The sequence below is a fragment of the Pipistrellus hanaki genome (genome assembly GCF_964339955.1).
Source record: "Pipistrellus hanaki genome assembly, chromosome: 7".
Taxonomy (NCBI): domain Eukaryota; kingdom Metazoa; phylum Chordata; class Mammalia; order Chiroptera; family Vespertilionidae; genus Pipistrellus; species Pipistrellus hanaki.
Genome location: NC_140509.1, coordinates 66,489,164 through 66,510,394, shown reverse-complemented (window position 1 = coordinate 66,510,394; position 21,231 = coordinate 66,489,164). Strand labels below are relative to the sequence as shown.

Sequence of the window (21,231 nt, the reverse complement as noted above, 5' to 3'; positions counted from 1 at the left end):
ACATGAAATCAATCTGCTTCCGCCCCACCCCATCCCCAAACAGCTTGGAACAGTGTTCTGCACACTGGGTAATAAATACTGAAATATAGGCATAAAAGGACTGTTGTTGTTGTGTTTGTTTTTTTTTTAAGAATAAGACTATTTTTAGAACTATTTTAAAGATTAGTTATAATTTAAAAATAATTCTATAGCATTAATTCATAAAAATAAGCAAGTGAATAAAAATATTCTAGTTAACTGCCAAAGTGCTTGAATAAATGAATACAAAAATGAATTAAAAATTCTTTATTTAAAAATCTCTAAATACAGCATTCTATAAAATACATACTCTTTATTAATTCTATTGGTATAAATTCAATTTTAAATGCAATTTTGAAAAGCTTCTGAAAGTAAACATTTAAAAATATTTTTTACAGAAACTTATATTAAAAAAAAAGAACCCTGGGAATCACTTACTTCACAGGAAGCAGGGTTAATGGAGAGTATTCAGAGCCCATGTAAATGAAGATGTTCATGTGCAATAACTGTGTCCCCTAAGAAGGGAGACACAGTTTGTTTTTTCAGTCTTTGCAGTTTATAGACCAAATGTGACAGTGGCAGGCTCTTTACACAGTTACCTAAACCAAGGTATTCCATTTGGTTAATATAAAAAAAGACATCATTTCTGAAATCATGATCTTTTCATGAAATCAAGGCAGAAAAACTGTTCAGGATAAGCAGATCCTTCCATAAAGTTGGCACATTATGGAAACTCTTTGGAATCTGCTATAACCAATCAGGTACTCTTTGTCAATCTCTGTAGCCAATCAGGGACTCTTTACCACCTTCATCCATAGGCACATCCACTAGCACATGGGGCTTATCGTAACCAAAGGAGGTAGTAGTGTTTCTCGGCGTTATGGGCTCTGGTTCTCCGGTCATCATTTCAGTTTTGCTACTTGGAGGAGATTCAGAGTCAGATAAGCAGCTGTTGGATTCCACAAGGTCACTATCAGAACCATTTCTGATGTGATAAGAGTTTAAAGCAACGATGCAGGGTTCAGACCGGTTGCTGCCTGAATGGACAGAATCCCTGCTCCTTACTGGGGTCGAAGGGTTACCAAGGTCCACATCAGGAGTGTTTTCTTCAGTGGTCCCCACATGTGTTTCCTTAGGAAGATCTCCGTGCTTTGCTATTCCTGGATTGTCCTCAGTCTGCATACTTGAAATTGTTGCTGGAGACAACTGCTCTTCCCAGATCACTTTCTCATTTTCAGGGACAATTGGCTCATAGATGATGGGTGATACATATTTCGATTCAGATTTTGCCTCTGAAGAGGCATTTTTTACCACAGACATCTAAGGGAAGAGAAATCAATGATTAAAAACAACTAATTATTAAACTTATGGAGCTTCCTCAAAAAATGGTCTAAGGCTAATGGACAATTAAATATACCACTAAACGGCATATTTAGAATAGTATAAATAAAATCTAGTGGTTGCACTTTCTTTATTTTTAATGAAAACATACTACGTTAAGATTAGAAACAATTTTTTAAGTCATTATCTTACCAATATATTTTATTATATATACACACATATATAAAATAGCTGTTTTTTGTGCATTACTTTTAATACATATGAATGTTAAATTTGTAATGGGAGTCCAGCTACTTTATAAAATAATTTTACCATTTTCCTTCATAATTATAATTTTCATTGGCTCATGTAAGTTCTTCATACCAATGATTAAATAAATTTCTCTAATAGTAGATGTTAGCAGTGTTAACAATTTTTACTATTGATAGAACATGTTGAAATAAATAATCTTACATGTCTTCTTGCTTTAAAAATAAAAAGATGGAATGACTAAGTTCGAGGGTGGGGCACGTTTATGGAACTATGACACTTTGTACTCATTGTATGCTTATCTTCCCACTAGGGCTATATGACCAGTTTTACTACTGCTACTCCTGGATATTCAAGTTTATTTTTTCTTCTCTAGTGGGTATAAAATGGCAGACTGTGAAATTGTTTTGTGCTTAATTAATAGTACGAATGAGGACTATAATATGTGAATTGTCTACTACTTGTTCATAGTTCTTATCCACTTTACTTAAATGTAATGTATTCATAATAAATTTAAATGTGCCCTTGGCATATCACAGATGTTATTCCTATCATACGTGATTCAAAAATTGTAATTATTAGCCTTTAAATGTTTTCATCATACAAAGAATTTTAAATGTTAGATATTATAATGTCAAACTTCTAGTTAAGTCTCTCTTTTGGACATCTTTCCTTCTGCACTCCAACCACAGTAAAGTGTTTCTGTATTTTCAAAAGCCATAGTTTCTTAATGCTGGATCTTAGCACATATGGTCCCTCAGTACTGGTTAAACTCCGATCTGTCCCTCATGACCGCTCAGGCTTCACTGCCTCTAAACTAAGTCCTCTTTGACACATATATAAACCTCTACTTTTAAACCTGTCACACAGTACACCCACTGAATACTTATCTTTTTCTCCCGTTAGACTTTAAGCTCCTTAACAGACTTGTCTAACTGTACTTTTGCCTCATGCATAAAAAAGGCACCTGGTGTGTAGTGAAAAATATGTGGTTTTGGATATGTGGTAGATCTGAGTGATTTATGGTAGTGACTTGCTGCTGAACATCATTCTACTTTTTAAAAAGTTTTAGAAAGTAGCAAAAATTTCAAATCAACATTTTAGTGTATATAATTAAAGGAGTATATTTAAATATGTTACCAATGACTTGGGTAATGGGATTCTTTCATTCTTAAAAGGATTTATCTTCTTCAAGTTCCAACATACAACTACCAGGGTAAGTATTACAAAGAGTATGAGAGCAGCACCAACTGGAATCCAAATAGAATCTGAAAGAACAGAAAAACCACAAATTAGAATTAAGATGGAACACTGCTATAATCAAATAGTTATAATGTCTTTGAACTATTCTTTTTTAAAAAATGTTTTTATTGCTTTGAGAGAGAGAGATGAAGAGTGAGAGTAACATCTATGTGAAAAAGCATAGATCGGCTGCCTTTTGCAAGCCCCCTACTGGGGATTGAGTCTATAACCCCAGGCATGGGCCCGACCATGAATTGAACCAGCAACCTCTAAGTGCATGGGATGATACTCAAATAACTGAGCTATACTGGCCAGGGCTGAACTATTATTTATATAGATTACATCAGGTAATACGATCAGAGTGTTACCTGATACCAAAGTCAGGAGAGGTGAGTAAAAAATTATGTCCTTCCTAGATAGCAACATATTCTTCCCAGCTTACAATTCTTAACTTTCTGCGACTATCTTGTTATGACATAATGTGGCTAAAATAGCTTTTTCCTAACAATTTCCTTACAGCCCCAAATTATAGGAAGTTTACAGAGCTACGCTTTTCTCTCAGTTAAAGAGGCAAAAGAAGAACTTAAAGAATATTATTTAAATAATACAATCCCACTCCATAGAATTTTGTTACATTTTATATTTCAAGATTGCAAATACTTATAAAGATGCACAACCACGCACGTGCACGTGTGCACACACACACATACGGGAAAGTTGCAAAGGAATAAAGTCTCCTTGACTTTTGTTTCAGAACACATACATCTATCGTCACTGGTGTGATTTTTCTCTAACGCTGCTTTTTATTTTTACAGTACAATCTTCAGTACTTTTCCCCACAGTCCTCTGTTCCTAATTAACAGTACTTTACATATCATCGTGGAATTTGGCTTCTTTCAAGGGCATTTCATTACCTTTAATTTCTATTCTAAAGTTACTTCTTTGGAATAGTAATTCTGGAAGTTACTACTAAATGAATGCTTGTGTCACACCTGTTACAGGATATGAAAACAAATTATTATAATAGTAAAAGGTAAAATGAGCTACTAGTACATAACGAAACCAGCACTGGGCTCAGAAGCATTGGACAGGCAAGCAGGGAAGCTGCTATGAGCCACAGTTTATAATTTAGGCATCTTTTTTGCCTTTTTTTTTTTTTTTAAGTAAATCTAGGTTATTTGCATTCTTTTCTCCCCCCCCCCCCCCCCTCTCTCTCTCTCAGCTTTTCCTCTTTTTACTTTCCTCATTGGTCAGGAAAAGATGATAAAATAAAAATAATTATTTTAAAATGTTAATCCATTTAAGTCAATCTATACTTATTTTTTAATATTAATTTCCAGTGCTTGTGCAGTTCACATGTCACAAAACTTTAATCAATTAATACTCTTGCTATTCAGTTTTTAAACTTACTGTCCTCAGATGAACATACATGAATACATATCTTGAATATAATCTTGCTGTATTGAATAAACTGATTTATATTATTATGCATAATCCTGAAATGCAGACATTTGTACACAGTTTTATGTGTTTTTATATTTTTCTTTCTGTATGAAAAGGTTTTCACATGGCTTTCCAACCTGATTCTTTCATATCTTTTAAGACCTGAGGAGTGGCCTTATATGTAATTTTGAACTTCTCTGAGGAATAGAACTATTTTTAAAAGAGCAGAGATTATTGAAATTGAAAATTCTCCTTTTTTATATTACCCTATGTTATCACTCTTTATATTTAGGAAAAAATGACAAGAACTTACCTTTTATGCTCTTACTATTCTTACTATCAGAAATGGTAATACAATGTTCTTCGGACATTTCAGTTTTTAGGTTCATTGAAGGTGAGATTCCTTCTGCTGAAATACAGTACTTAAAATTCTGTGAGGACACTGGAATACTAAAGTTGCACTGAGTCTCGTCACAATCATCTTCATCCTCTTTTAAAATTCTATCTATAACCTATATGAGAAAACAAAACACAGTGAAAATTCATGGCTCTTTTTAATCTGCCAAAAAAAACCCAATCATCATATTTATACTGGCAAAACACCTGGAGAAAGCATAGATGTGATGAATGTTGTACATGACTAAAAAGAGTGTTCATATCAGATAATAAGTCAGTTTGTTACTTCAACAGAGCATAATGTAGCCATCAAAATGTTCTTTATAGGGATTAGAAATTTAAAAACACAAATAGGAATGGTTTATTAGTCCTATTTCTGTAACGCTAGAAACTTAGCTGGTGAGAGATAAAAGCATTTTATAGGAAGAATAATAGAGATTTTTATGCAAAAGCTGCAGGATCTCTTGGTAGTAATATGCAGAAGGGACTGAAGCAATCTCTGGGAGTTTATAATTCACTCCACCAGTCGAAGTGCGTGGATCACCTGTGCTAGGGCCTGAAAACTCAAGGGCAGTAGAGTGGTGCTGAACTCAAATAACTTACTGTAGGGTGTAGACAAGAGATAAGAATGAAATGTAAGAAATGTAACGAGTACTGCAAGAGGACATCTATAAGGAAATTGGAGTAACTAGACCACAGAAGAGGAAAGCATCTACTGTATCAGAAAATAATTCAAAGGGGAGATAATATGCTAGTTGAATACTGAAGAATGAGTAGAAATTTGCCAAAGGAGAAAGATGAAGAAAATTCTATGAAAGAGCATATTACTTACAGGAATTAAGAACAGCAAGCGGTTCACCAAAGCATGAATGAAAATAAGGTTGGAAGGAATGGGGAGACGGGGTGCTGGAAAAAACATAAGAGGCCAATTCATGAAGGCCTTGTAGGCCATGCCAGGAAAGAGAATTCAGGCATTATTCTGTAGCTGATGGGGATTTGTTAAAGAGTTTTAAGCAGTGAAGTAATACTGTTCTAGAAACAACTCTGCTAGCAACCAAATTGTTTTAAAATCTAAATCAGATGTTACTCTTCTGTTTAAACTTTTCCAGATGTGTAATATCTCACTTAGAAAAACAAAACAAAAAAAATTCCTGTTTCCCAAACTTTTGACATATGTGTACCCCTTCTAAAATTTTCATAACGCTGAGTACCCTTCGTACTTATGAGAACGTAGAATTAGGCGCAGCTAAGCATGGTGCAGTGCATATCCCCACCAAACTCCGGTGCAACGCGTACCCTCACCAAACTCTTCCCATACCCCTGGGGGTACGTGTACCACACTTTGGGAAACACTGCAAGAAATGTGACCCAGGGACCTCTCTAACCTCATCTGCTTCCATACTCTGCAGCCTTGCTGCTCCCTTCATATGCCCGGTGGCCTTTGGCCACACTCTGGCTGAAACATTCTCCCCATCATGATCCATGGAGCTCACTCCTCATCTCCTCCAGCCCTGGCTGTAGTAACAGCTGGTCCAGCAGGAGAGGTCTGCTCTAACTACCCTACTGAAAGTCACTACCACCCATAGCCCACCCAACCCTCTTCCCTGCTTTTTTCTCCATAGTACTGATCACTTGAGTTTTCTTTGTACTGTTCACTGCTTTCTCCTGGTGCCTAGAAGGCACAGAGCACATGCTTGACAAATATTGTTAAACAAAGGAATGGTAGCACTGTGACAACTGGATGGAATAGAATAATTCATGATCTGCACACCAGACCTAGAATGTAATTATATCCACACAGTACTACTGTTAGCTTTTTCTCTTATAAACAATGACTCCAATATAGTTTTGTGTAATTTTACATTACTACCAATGAGGAAGAAAAGATTAAATTTATTCTCATGTTACCAGTGAAGGAATGAAAATATACAGGCTAATATCTTATATTAGGGCTATTCTGTTACCTAAGATCGGTAAGTCTTGGCTGAATATTCATGATTTTAGAGAAAGAGTGGAAGGGAGGGGGAGACACAGAGAGAGAGAAACACTGATGTGAGAGAGACACATCAATTAGTTGCCCCCCACACCCACCCCGACTGGGGCCAGGACCTAGGCTGCAAACCAGATACATGCCCTTGACCAGAATCAAGCCTGAGACCATTTAGTCCATGGGCTGACATTCTAACCTCTGGGCCAAACCGGCTAGGGTAAGCATTCTACTTTCTTACACAGCATAGGAAAAAACTTGTTAGTGACAGAAATTCTCCAATTTGAAAAAGATGAACAAGAAAGACATACCAGTCCTTCATTTATTCTCTCATACACTTGGTAGTTGGTGTAACAAGTATCTTCTCCAAAAATGACTCCTAGCTCTTTTCCATTTACAACAATTAAAGGATGAAATATATTAACAATGAGTTGGTCTTCCTTGTGACTGATATCAAGTTTAGGTGGTCCAACTTTCCCTGGGTGGAGGGAAGGTAAAAAAGAAGTACAATTAGTTGGCCCTAGAACTTTATGGTACACTAGAGGCGCAGTGCACGAATTTGTGCAGGGTGGGGTCCTTCTGGGTGGCCTGCTGGGATTGGGCCAAAACCCACAGTCCAATGCCACCTGCAACTCCTACCTGCTGCTCCCAATCATCCCAGCCCCACTGTGCCTGCTGAGGGCTTGTGCCCAATGAGTCCCGATCAGGAGAGGCTTGTGCTGCCATAGCAGCATTTGCCAGCTATGAGTCCTGCTTTTTGGAGCCCTCCCAAGGGAGTAGCCTGCAGGATCAAGCTGAAAAGGCTCTCCGACATCCCCCGAGGGGTCCTGGATTGCAAGAGGGCATAAGCATGGCTGAGGGACCCCACCGGTGCATGATCAGTCCAGGGAGGGACCATGGAAGGGTTCCAGGGCATGTCTGGCCCATCTCGCTCAGTCCGATCGGCTGGACTCCAGCAGGAAGCTAACCTACCAGTCAGAGCATCTTCTCCCTGGTGGTCAATGCATGTCATAGCAGCGGTTGAGCAGCCTTAGCATATCATTAGCATACTAAGCTTTGATGGTTGTTTGGTTCTGCTGTTTAATCTATTTGCATATTACCCTTTTATTATATAGGACTGTATAAAATTATCAAAATCAAACCACCTACTCTTTTTGCTATTCTAAAGCAGAGCCACATTTAAACCATTCCAAAAAAATATAGAACAGTGGTTCTCAACCTTGCTAATGCTGCGATCCTTTAATACAGTTCCTCATATTGTGGTGACCCCCAACCATAAAATTATTTTCGTTGCTACTTCATAACTGTAATTTTGCTACTGTTAATGAATCATAATGTAAATATCTGTGTTTTCCGATGGTCTTAGGTGATCCCTGTGAAAGGGTTGTTCGACCCCCAAAGAGGTTGCGACCACAGGTTGAGAACCGCTGATCTAGAAGATTCTAAGTGTACTTAATAAAGAAATGTTTATATCTTCTCAGTCAAGAAGTATTCTTATCTAAACTCCTCTTTAACAGTTTAAATTCATTTCAAGTCCTAAACAAAAATCAGTGGTCATGAATCCAGGTTAAAAAAACAAACAAACAAACAAACAAACCTTGATATAATAGAAGTTATTTTTTCTTTACCTTTGGTTCTGTAGATTAAAAACGAAACAAAAAAAAACCCCAACTGTTTTCACCTGGCCAGTGTGACTCAGTGGTTGAGAGTTGACCCATGAACCTGGAGGTCACTGTTCAATTCCTGGTCAGGGCACATGCTCATGTTTCAGGCTCAATCCCCATTTGGGGAGAGTACAAGAGGCAGCCAATCAATGATTCTCTCTCATCAATGATGTTTCTCTCTCTCTCTCCCTGTCCCTTCTTCTCTCTAAAATCACAGACATATTTTTAAAAATGGTTTTCTAAAATCATGATTTAAAAAAGGCGTTTTAGTTATCTTTAAACCTTTGCAGTAACTTTTTATCTACACACTATGGATATCTTGCATGAAAGCTCTATAAAAATCTGCTGAATATATTCAATTTTAATTGTGAAAGTCAGAACTAGATATTCATTCATTCCAGAAATATTTATGATGTGTCTTTGATGTTGGGGACTTCACTGGTGAACCATTTAACTATTTTTCACATATTTATTGTATTCCTACTGTGTGCCAGGCAGATCTATTTTTACTCACCCATGTATCCTCAGGGCCTACCATATTTTCTGGCATAAAGTATGCCTTTGATAAGTCTTCTGGGAAAAATCTGACATACAGAGGGTATAGTTGTGGATGAAAAAAAAAATCATGATCTCTGGGGAATAAAACTATTTCAAGGGCAAGTAGAGAATGGGTTGTGGAAGAGAACAAGTAGGCACAATCCAGAAAGTAGGAGCAGAAGGAGGCGGTGGTTGAGGTAATGAAGCATGAAGCTGAACAGTAAGGAAGTAAAGCTGGAAGGCAAGGCACTGAAGGACAGGAAGCACAGGGAGCAGTCAGGTGACTAAAGACTTTGTTTAACCAGAAGTGAGGGTATAAGGGAGGACTTTAGTCAAAAAAGGAACTGGCACTGAAGATTCTGGAGTTTAAAGTGATAGTAAAGATTGGGTAAACTATGGCAACAGGATGCTGGAAGCATGAAGAGTAAAAATAACTGGGGTTAAAGAGATTTCAAAATTCTGTTATTTTTTTTTTAAAATATATTTTATTGATTTTGTACATAGAGGAAGGGAGAGAGAGATAGAGTTAGAAACATCGATGAGAGAGAGTCATCAATCAGCTGCCTCTTGCACACCCCCTACTGGGGATATGCCCACAACCAAGGTATATGCCCTTGACCGGAATCAAACCCGGGACCCTTTAGTCCCCAAGCCGACGCTCTATCCATTGAGCCAAACCGGTTTCAGCTGGTATTTTTTTTAAAAGTATGAAGTTGGTATTAAAATTCCCACAACCTTGAGGACTTAAGGTAGACAAGTAAGATAAAGAAGCTGCCAAAGTCCTCAGTGAATGTAACTTATAAAGGAATGACCAAGACAGGAAGGGGCAGGGCAGTGCAGATTCTAATTGGACAGCACTAATCCACATATTGAAATAGAATGGAAATATAATAGTTTAGTAGGGGCAAAGTGATGGGCACCTTTGTCCTATTTTATGAGACTTGGGAGAAGAGGAAGACGCGAATTCCCTAAATTGCTCCAAATGTTTTTTGGGCACTGTAATAACTTTTAACAACTGCTAATAAAAGCAAATATATATATAAATACTCTCAAATTTAAAATCTCAAATGATACATATAAATACTCTCAAATTTAAGATTGTTCTGCTCACCTTTTTGGCACAAAATAAATTCTCCTGACTCTGCATAGGCTGATTCTTCTTGACCAAGCCTAGCTTTAACTCTGGTCCAGAGAGAATATTCTGGATTCTTAATCATGAAAATGATGTTACAGTGATGATGAGACGTATTGCAGGCATCAAACCATTCATCCTCCCTAAAATGAAGAGAAATAAAAAAACACAAAGGCAACTTTTATTAGTATATAAACCTGAACCATCTATGGCTTTGCTTTGATTTCATTCACAGCACGGAGCTGGTAGAAAGAGGTAAATAAGAATACGATGGCCCTGAACGGTGTGGCTCAGTTGGTTGGGCATTGTTCTGTGTACCAAGAGGTTGCTGGTTCAATTCCCAGTCAGGGCACATGCCAGGATTGCAGGCTCGATTCCCAATAAGGAACGTGAAGGAGGCAGCCAACTGATGTTATGCTGTCACATCGATGTTTCTCTCTTCTCCCTTCCTCTCTCTAAAAAAATCAAACTATTCTTTAAAAAAAAGAAAAAAATAATAGGATGAAGAAGCTAGACAAAGTAGGAAGGAAGCCCTTACTCTTTAGTCAAAAGTACTATAATTTCCTTTATAATAAAGAGGCTCAATTCAAATTACAAGCTCTGTACAAATCATATTCCATATGCAATTTTTAAAAATCTGGTCTTTATACAACTCGTTTCCATTAATATGACCATTACTCACTTACAGAATCAAACCATTACAAAGACTAACACCTGTAAAAAGTTTTCTGAAATTTTTCTTTTACTGAATAATACATGTACACTATAGAAAGTTAAGATGTCATTATTTTTAATAGAGAATGGAAAGCTTTATTTATTTATCGTGCCTTAAATCTGTGAAGTCAGCCTGGCTGGAGTGGCTCAGTTGGTTAAGTTTTGTCCTATACAGCAAAAGGTTGCCTGTTCGATTTGAGATCAGGGCACATAACCTGGGTTGCAGGTTCGATCCCTAGTCAGGGCACATGCAGAAGGCATCTGATCAATGTTTCTCTCTCACATTAATGTTTCTCTACTCCCCCCACCCCCAACAGCCCCTTCCTCTCTCTAAGCATGTTCTCAGGTGAGGATTTAAAAAATAAATTAAGCTTGGCTGGTGTTGCTCAGTGGTTGGATGTCAGCCTATGAACCAGGAGATCATGGTTTGATTCCCAGTCAGGGTGCATGCCGGGTTGGGATTCAACCCTCACTGAGGAAGTCAATCAATTATTCTCTCTCATCTTTGATGTTTCTATTTCTCTTTCCCTCTCCTTTCCTCTCTAAAATTAATAAAAATACATTTAAGAAAAATAACATTAATAAAAAATTTTTGAAAAGGTAAAAAGAAATCTGGGAACTTAGTGATACTTGTCTACTTCAATTCTGATAGAAGAACTAAGAGGCAGGAAGTTTTCTGATAAGAACTAATTTGAACGTTAGCACTCTGGAATTCTACAAGCAGTTCAGGAAGTTTTGCCACAACAGAAGGAAGGATAATGGGAGGGAACACAGTTATGAAATATGCAAGGACATAGACAAAACAAGAGTAAAAAGGATAAAAGAGTAACACTCACCCATAGATTTTTACCTGTACAGTAAAAACAGGCTTCTGTGCCATGATTGGGTAATTCCAAGATAGGATAGGATTGAAGTTATAGGACTCTATTGTAAGATTAGTTGGTATAGGCACTGTAAGACATTGAAAAAGTAATATGGACAAAAGTAAGAAATTAATTAACATTATAAAATCTTATAAGAAGCCATGTTAACCAAATATTCATCAGAATAATAAAATTATTTAAATTAGATTTCTAAAAATAATTTCATTGTAAAATGTATAGAAGAGTTCTGATTCATTTTAAATTATTGAAGCAACATTGTGATATAAGGGAAATGCAGATATAATAGAAGCAATAAATTCCTATGTTTCAGGAGTTTTTAAAATAAATACACTGCCTGTTGTAATAATAATCCTCAATTCATTTAATGGAATTTTCTATATATACTACAGATTGTATTCTATGTCTAGAGAAGAACTGGCTACACCAGAGATGGTGAATTTCACTCTAAAATACCACCACCCCGGGTCTCAACTCTACACCCAGCACTATTGCACATCTTTAGTACCTTTCCTATAGCACAAGAACAGATGCCATTGATCATTCCAATTTCATCAACAGTTTGCTCTCTGTAGTGTGTAAGGTTTTTCACAAAACAAACCCAATATTTCTTCTTGCCTTTGCTCTTTTAAATCATTTCATAAAACTTCTGTTGATAAGATATGAGCCACATGACGTCACTTTTACATCTTCTCATGAGACATAACCAAAACTGCGATCTAGTTATTAAAAGTAGTCATTTTCCCCCTGGTCAGTATAAAAGGCTGTCATTCACCATCCCTTGGAAAATTAAACACACAACACACATACATACACCCTCCATTCTCTCCCCTCTCTCGCCCTCTTGTTTCCCCTCCCTTTTTTCTCTTCTTTAGGAATAATGATGAAGGTATTAAATATAATTAGCAATATAATCCCAATTGGAAAAGTCTATTAAACATGATTTACTCATACAATTAAAAAACAAATGAATGGTAATGTGGCCAAGGTTCAGTGGCTTCCTAACATAACTTAACATAGCCCTCTTCAAAAATTCTCAGAGCTACAATTATACTTTTTAAAGCACCTTAGATGATAATGATGATCACTCAGGTTTATATCAAGCAGACCACTCTAAAAAAAAAAATTCCTTGGGTTGGACATTAAGAAATTTGGGTTCGCCCGTCTGGCAGGCTCAGTGGTTAAGCGTGGGACCTATGAACCAGGAGGGCACGGTTAAATTCTTGGTCATGGTACATGCCTGGGTTGAATCATATAAAATCTTTAGAAGAGGGTGTGCAAAAGACAGCCAATCAGTGGTTCTCTTTCATCATTAATGTTTTTGTCTCTCTTTCCCTCTCCCTTCCTCTCTGAAAGCAATATAAACAATAAAATAAAATAAAAAAAAGAAAGAAAAAAGAAATCTGGGTTCTTTCCTGCTATACTACTACCTAGTTATTTCAGATTTCCTCATTTGTCAAGTGAGGTGTTATTTTCACACACTATGTTTACTTTCCGTTGAAGGAAACACCTACTCTATAGCACAGAGCAGGGTAGACTGAGGCTCCCTTAATAGGATTCTTCGACTTTCTGAAATAGACTCGTTTCAAATAGTTTACAATCTAGGATTGAGGCAGAAATAAAAGGTACAACTCTGGGTTCAATTCGATGTGAACATCAAATAACAATCACACATATGAACATAATTTTGCAACCATATAAGAGAGATACCTGATGCTAAGAAAACTCATAATGAATCTGAACTTCCTTCAACAGCCATTCTTAATTTTAGCATCTTTTGCGTCTCCAGAGGCATAAAATTTTCAAACCACCAGGTTCTTGTTTCTTTTTGTTTAGCAGTCTTTTCCTCTTGATTACTCTCTCTAGTTTTGCATTTACTAAAAGAAGAAACTACACAGCACCTTCAATACTTTGCTTAGAAACCTCCTTAGTTAGGTCATGCGGATCACTTTCATAGTGTAGCCAAGCTTTAAGCTTTCTGCCACTACATAACAAGGATCTACCTTCCTGCAGTTTCCAATAATGGCAGGTATCAGGTTTTTCCCTTCCTTTCAAGTCCCTGCTAAAATACTACTTCCAATGAGAAGGACTTTTTAACTGTATATACTCAATCTGAAATTTCTGGGTTTGAAAAGACATATAGAAATCAATCTATATACTAGAATATCAAATAAACTCTATTTATATTAAAGAGGTTACTGAATCATATAAAATCACAAAAAGTCTAGCTGGTGTGGCTTAGTTGTTTGAACATTGTCAAGGTTGATGGATCAATTTCCGGTCAGGGTACATACTTGGGTTGTGGGTTCCATCCCCAGTATGAGGCCAGCAGGAGGCAGCTGATAAATGTTCCTCTCATATTGATGTTTCTATCTCTCTCTCCCTCTCTCTTTCTCTAAATATCAATGAAAACATTAAAAGTAAAAATAAAACTGCCGAAACAGGTTTGGCTCAGTGTATAGAGCGTCAGCCTGACGACTGAAAGGTCCCAGGTTCGATTCCGGCAAGGGCATGTACCTTGGTTGCAGGCACATTCCCAGTAGGGGGTGTGCAAGAGGGAATGTTTCCAACTGTCTATACCTCTCTCTTCCTCTCTGTAAAAAATCAATAAAATATATTTTAAAATAAAAAAATAAATAAAAAATAAAACTAATTTTTAAAAAAAATCACAAACAACATTATTTTTGAAATGTTAGTTTTTAATCTGAATCAAACTGTATTTCCCATAATTTAAGTAAAACCTGGACATGGTTAGAGTAGGACAAGATCTTAAAATCATAGCTTTCAAAGTAATCAAAACAGGTGGCAAGAGGAAGAGGTTTCAATGGATTACAGCAGACAGAAATTACTAGTAGATTAAAGGAGAAACTGTTAAATATTTACACAAAAGGATATCACTTGTGGTTTTAATGCTACGAGAAGAGAAACCATGTGGTTATTAGATACGTGCCTTTGTCCTCTGCTAAAATCACATAGTAGACATAAATTTTCTCATTAAAACTCAGAATTTTGTAGCCTAAAGTTAAAATTGTTACATATTCTGATTGAAATAATTAAGGCTTACCACAAACTTCAATTCATAATAAATTTATCTTATGTAAATAAAACAACATGTATATATAGCAAGAGAGTATTATTCATAGAGGTTAAGGAAAGATCCTATCAGATCACATGAAATAAGATAATCTTATAGATTTCCCCATCTCTTCAAAATGCCCAGATAGACAGTTTCTATAACTGATGTTATTTTCGGATATGGATTCAGAGTTATTTGGTGCATATGTGCACACTACCCAGAGTAATCTAGATATTTTCTGTTTTTTATTTATTTATATTTTAAATATATTTTATTGATTTTTACAGAGAGGAAGGGAGAGAGATAGAGAGCCAGAAACGTCGATGAGAGAGAAACATCGATCAGCTGCCTCTTGCACACCCCCTACCGGGGATGTGCCCGCAACCAACGTACATGCCCCTGACCAGAATCGAACCTGGGATCTTTCAGTCCGAAGACCGACGCTCTACCACTGAGCAAAACCGGTTTCGGCGTAATCTAGATATTTTAGAGTAGTTCTTTCCAGAATTTCTCTAGAAACTAGCAGCTGAAGATTTAACCAAACCAAACACAGGAGAGAAGAATCAGATTTTCATAACACTCAATTACAACAGGGGAGAGGGGAGAGTTCTGTTTACAGTCAAGTGTTTCCTTGGCATAAACTAACAGAATCAAATATGAAAAAAGAGCAAGGGAGGGGATGGAAAATACTAATGAAGATCACATCAACAAGTCCACAAGTAATGAAGTAGTGCCACTAGATGGGACAATGAGGTCACCAAAGACCAAAATACATCAGCCAGTACAGTTCTGGGGACTGTTCATTTCTGGGAAGGTAGGGTGGAGGGGTAAGTGGACAGCCACAGACATCTGATTCATGCTGTACGGATGGTGACAGAGTAAGGGCTAGCTATTACCAGTGCTGCATCCCATAACTGCCCAAAGCACCTGTTGCCTCTACTCAAAGAGGGACAGCCACAGGAGTTCTTCACTGATTTTAACAACAGTGGTCGCCAACCGGTGGTTCGTGAGGTCCAAAAAGTTGGCGACCGCTGGTCTAGAAGATATGTACATCTGTGGCAGAACAGAGCTCCATACTCTGTAGACACCATTCCACAATCTGCTTACCTACCTCTCTATGGGAAGGACAAAAATGAGCAGAAAAAAAAAAAAAGTGAGAATACAGGAGTCAGTAAGTTGTTTTTGTGGATTTGAAGTCACCTGACACCACCACTCAAAAACAAATGCTCCATGTTAAAGCCTCCAGACCCTTTCCTGAATGAGCGACTCTCAGATAAAAGATCGAACACCCTCTCCAACTGAAGATGCAGGGCCATGGCTATTTTCACAAGCATTTCTTCTTACACTGCAAACTGAGACATGATGAGAAATATGATGGTCTTTTTTGAAAAATATCAAATTAAGTGAAGAATATTAAATCAAGACTTTTGCACTTTTTTAGAATATATTTTCTCCACAATTTTCCTCCTAAATGGTTTTTTGATGTTGATAAAATGGCGATTATTCTTAATGTTTTCCAACATTTTCTCTTTTTATTTTTTTCTTGTGTTTTACTGAGATATAACTGACACACAAGTTTAAAGTATACTGCAGAAAGTGACTTATGCTGCAAACTGATAACCACAATAAGTTTAATTAACATTCATCATTCTTGTGATGAGAACTTTTGGGATCTATTCTCTAACACAATTTAAAAAAAACATGTTTTTTAATTGATTTCAGAGAGGAAGGAATAGGAGAGAGAGAAACATCAGCCTGAGCGAGGAGCCTGTGGTGGTTTGCAGGCCAGCCACGCCCCCTGACCACCCAAGCAGAGGCCCAGGTATCTGGAATTTATTTACCTTCTACAACTGAGCCTTCTGCTGGCTCTGTGGTGGCAACCATTTGTTTGGATTTCTTTACCTTCTATAACTGAAACTTTGTAACCTTGAGTGGAGGCTTAGGCAGGCAAGGGCAGAAGGAAAGCTTGGCTTCCTCTGCTGCCCGGGAAACCCAAGCCTCCCTCCTGCTCTCTGTGGCTGTAGCCATCTTGGTTGAGTTTATTTGCATACTTTTCTGATGGGCTGGGGGTGTGGCTGGTGGGCTTGGCTTGTGAGTGTAGCGGAGTGATGGTTAATTTGCATATTACTCTTTTATTATGTAGGATACCATTTAGCAGTGTTAGCTACAGTCATCATGTTGTACATTACATCTCTATATTATTTTCTTATATCTGCATAAGTTTCAGAACTAAGGGTTCGAATGAGGACACCTAAAATATGTGAAGTGTATTTTACCTTTTATGTAATATCGATAGTTCCTCAGCTGGGTCAAGACCCCTAGTATCCCTGCAGTCTTCTCTTTTATTCCTGTCTGTCTTTGGGACCTGTTCTGGTTTTATCATTCACTCTGTGTTTTAAAACAGTGGTCGGCAAACTGCGGCTCTTTTGCCCCTTGATTTTTTAGCAAAGGCCAGCTTAGGAGTACCCTAATTAAGTTAATAACAGTGTACCTACCTATATAGTTAAAGTTTAAAAAATTTGGCTCTCAAAAGAAATTTTAATCGTTGTATTGTTGATATTTGGCTCTGCTGACTAATGAGTTTGCCGACCACTGTCTTAAAACACGGAGCCCAGAAGTGATGTAACAGATATGAACGAAATATTTTCTTCTCTTTTTTAAAGAGATGGACATATGGAATAGTGGCATATACTAACCTTGTAGTTAACTAAGATCCCCCAGATCTTTCACTCAAACCACCACCTCGTGAGGGCCCATCCACTTTTCTGACTTGAAGCATAGGATTTTATTCTTGCCCATTTACCCAATTTCATCAATTAGATGAAATTAGGTTTGCTTGGCATGCCAACGAATTCCAACTAGAAGAGACCCACCTAGTCACTAACTGTAGCCATTTCTCAAGATTCATTCCCTTCTGACTAAGCCATTCTTTGTTCAGAAATAATTTAGGAACTGAAAAATAAAAAAGGACATTTCAGTCTACAGAAGGAAAAAACATAAAAGAGCAAGTTAGCTGCTTGAGCCTATTTGAAGTTTCTTCTATTCTGCATGAGTTTTATTTTATTTTTTTAAGGGAACACAATTTCTCATATATAACTAAAAATTTTACTATTTTTAAATATACTTGTTGTCAGGCTGGTGTGGCTCAGTGGTTGAGTGTTGACCCATAAACCGTAGGTCACCAGTTCAATTCCTGGTCAGGGCACATGCCCAGTTTTTGGGCTCGATCCTCAGTATGGGGCGTGCAGGAGGCAGCTGATCAGTGTTGATGTTTTTCTCTCATCAATGTTTCTCTTTCTCTCTCCCTTCCTGTCTCTCTAAAATCAATAAAAGCATATATATATTTTTTTTAAAAATCAATGGTTGCCCACTGACTTGAGCAAGATATAGTGAGCAGATTATTTTCTTAGTTCAGCACCTGTACTTCTCTTCTGGGAACTCCCCTACTGCCCTCCCCTGAAATGATGTAATTACCATGTGAGCTGGCACCTGACCCAAGCTGGGTAAATCAAAGCCTTCCCTTGGGATTTAGTGATTGGCAAACTTATTAGTCAACAGAGCCAAATATCAACAGTACAACGATTGAAATTTCTTTTGAGAGCCAAATTTTTAAACTTAAACTTCTTCTAATGCCACTTCTTCAAAATAGATTTACCCAGGCCATGGTATTTTGTGGAAGAGCCACAATCAAGGGGCCAAAGAGACACATGTGGATCTCGAGCCACAGTTTGCTGACCACTGGGTTAGAGGAAGCTGCAAACTGTCAAAACCGAAAAGCTGTCGACATCCATGATTCCTGCTAACTAGGGAAAGTGGTCAACACTGAGAATTAAGAAATGGAGAGTCTTGGCAGTTTGACTTTCTGGCCCAGCTTTCTGAGGCCCACCTTTCTATTTAACTCTAGCTTAGATGCTTGGAAATGATCAATTCCTCTTTTTGCCCAAGTCAGGCAAAACTGTGTGTCTATCCTTTGCTGTTACACACAACCATCCCAAAGCACTTTATTAATTAGTTCCTACTTCTCCACTCATCCTATCTCTTCTTGTATCCTCACACACATATTTTAAAATAAAATGCTTAATAGTCCACTAATTCAACATGCTGTTTCATGCGTCTTACTCTGCACACACAACTGTCTCTGCATCTCCAGTTCCAATTCTGGAGTCATCTTCTCATCTTTCCTAACTCCCAGGTCAAAGCCAGGTAACCACATGTTGCTTTCCGGCAGCCAGAGCAGTAAGTTCAAGCTCTTATCGTAATGTATTACAGCTTCCTCTGTGTATGACTAACTTGCTCTAGTAATGATAGTCTGCAGAATATATGTGGAATCTAATGAACAAAATAAACTAAGAAAGCTGTCAAGAGAGGAAGGAGGTTGGGGGGGGGGGGTTGAGTGAAGAAGGTGAAGGGATTAAGCAAAAGCAGCAGTAGCAACAAACATACTACATACTTTGACAGTATGATGATTGCCAAAGGGAAACGGGGGAGGGAGAAGATAGAAGAGGATAAATGGTGATGGAAGGACACATAACTTGGTGGGAATGAACACACAATCTACACTAATAAAAGAGAAATATGCAAAAATGACCATACCTCCATGGCACACACCAGCCAATCAAGAGTTGGTATGCAAATTAACCCAACAAAGGTGGTGGGTTAATTTGCATGAAGAGGCTTGGCTTCTCCACTACAGCCGCAGCCAGGGTAAGGAAGGGCTATTGCACAAATCTTCGAGCAACAGGCCTCTAGTACAGATAATGTTTTGTAGAACTGTACATCTGAAACCTATATGACTTTATTAACCTTTGTCAGCCCAATAAATTACTAATTAAAAAAAAAAAAAAAAAGAACTTGGGAGTCTGGAGCCCAATGGCCAGGTTCCCCACTGAGTTTCAGCAGCCTCTCTACAAACTGGGCAGACCTCTCTGTGCCTCAATTTCTCACCCATAAATGGAGATACCTAGAGCGCCGGCTTTATGGGGTTGCTGTGAAATCAAAATGTGATGAGAATTTGACAACAGTGCCTAGCGAGCGCTTAATACCTGTTAGCTACAAAAATCATGATCCTTGAAAAACAGAAACTAACTCCCCCCTCCCCCTTTGTTTTTTATATTCCCAACAATGTCGGTCCCAAAGAACATGACGTATTTGTTTGCTTGACTTTTCAAGAACAAGCCTAAGGAGGAGAGCTGATAGGAACGCAGCACGCGCCTAACGGGAGCTCGAGGAGGAAGTCACAGAACAAGCGCTTCCAGACCACGAGTTTTGCCAAGGCTGATGAGGGAGGGAGGCTGGACCTCCCTGACCCCACCCAGGCCGGCGCTGGCTGTGGACAGGAAGGAGACTCTCAAGACTAACGGGTTTCAGGTCATTGAAGGTTATCCCCCTTGCAGACGAGGGATACGCCTGCTAGATCGATCGCATCCGCGTTCCGAGTGGCCATGACACCGAGCTCTGGAAAAGGCGTTTCTCAGGCGCGTTTCCAGGGAAATGCCAGGGAGCAGGCGGAAGTCAAAGGCTCCTGGCGCAGAGACCTCCCGGGAGCCAATCTGACAGCAGGACCCACCCGGCGCCCCTCCCAGGCAAAGAACAACTCCGCTCCCATCCGGAGGCTTTGGGGTCCGCCCCAAGGGGGGGGGGGGGGTGCCCTGTTAGACAGTCAGGAGCTGTGGCTGGTTTACAGATGCCGGCCAGGGAAACTTCACTTCATGTTAAAAATGAATGAGAAGAACTCAGGACGTGAGAGGGAGGCGGGCTTTGTTATTTGGTAACAGCGGAGGTGGTGAGAGAAAGGGAACCAACCGAGGTGTGCAAACCGCAGAAACCCGACTCGCCTTCCCCACCGCCGCCGCTGCCGCCGCCGCCGCCCCCGCCCCCGCAGCGGCCCGACGCCCGGAGCGTCCGAGAACAGGCCGCCCCGGGCGGCTGCGGCGAGGCCCCTCCCGGCGGGGCTTCCCGGCCGCCGCGGCCTCCTCCCTCCCCTCCTCCCGCCTCCACCCGCCAGCCACCCGGCCGCGACCCGCAGTACCCGAGGTCGGCTCCGGCTCCGCGGCGCTGCTCTCCGCCCAGCTCGCGGCCTGCGTGGTGAGGGCGACGAAGAGGAGGAGGAGGAGGGCCATGCTGCCGCGGGAGGACGGGGAGCGGCCCCGAGCGGCTGCGGTGTCCCCCGCGGGCCCCGCTGCCCGGGCCTCGCCTCACTTCCGGCCCCGCGGCCCGGAGCTCTGGGAGGCGGCGAGTGGACAGTGCGAGATTAGATCGGGAGGCGGGGCCAGGCCTGGGGGCGGGGCCGGGGCGGGGCTAGGGAGCTGGGCGGGGCCAGGTCGTTTGCTGAGAGGCTGGTTGGATCCAGGGCTGGGAAGCCGAATTGGGAGGAATAGGCAAGGAGAGGCCGATGATGATGTCGAGGTGTCAAGGCGTTAGGGTCAGGACAGTCTGGAGTCGCAACCTGGGTGCAGGGGTTTCTAAGGAACTTGGGTGCAATGGTTACTGTTGGTTGTTGTGTTTCTTTTTATGCTTGGCACCACCTCCCACCAGCCCACTTCCTATTTTCT

The 21,231-nt window shown here is 39.4% G+C and overlaps 1 protein-coding gene across 1 annotated transcript; it reads right to left on the bottom strand.

The window, feature by feature from the left end:
• Positions 1 to 270: 270 nt before the first annotated feature.
• On the bottom strand, positions 271 to 20,927 carry IFNGR1 (interferon gamma receptor 1). The gene is made up of 7 exons (XM_084890578.1): positions 20,709 to 20,927; positions 11,560 to 11,674; positions 9,989 to 10,152; positions 6,988 to 7,154; positions 4,607 to 4,805; positions 2,749 to 2,876; positions 271 to 1,338 (listed from the first exon to the last, which is right to left on the bottom strand). Exons 1-7 carry the CDS (start codon positions 20,797 to 20,799, stop codon positions 790 to 792), a joined length of 1,413 nt encoding a protein of 470 aa, XP_084746704.1. The 5' UTR covers positions 20,800 to 20,927; the 3' UTR covers positions 271 to 789.
• Positions 20,928 to 21,231: the final 304 nt, after the last annotated feature.

Excerpts from the sequence above, each read along its gene's own strand:
- IFNGR1 (XM_084890578.1), bottom strand. The coding sequence starts at position 20,799 with ATGGCCCTCCTCCTCCTCCTCTTCGTCGCCCTCACCACGCAGGCCGCG. Across the intron at positions 11,675-20,708 it reads GGAGCCGGAGCCGACCTCGG|TGCCTATACCAACTAATCTT; the intron begins GTACTGCGGGTC and ends AATGTCTTACAG. Across the intron at positions 4,806-6,987 it reads AGAGAATAAATGAAGGACTG|GTTATAGATAGAATTTTAAA; the intron begins GTATGTCTTTCT and ends TTTCTCATATAG.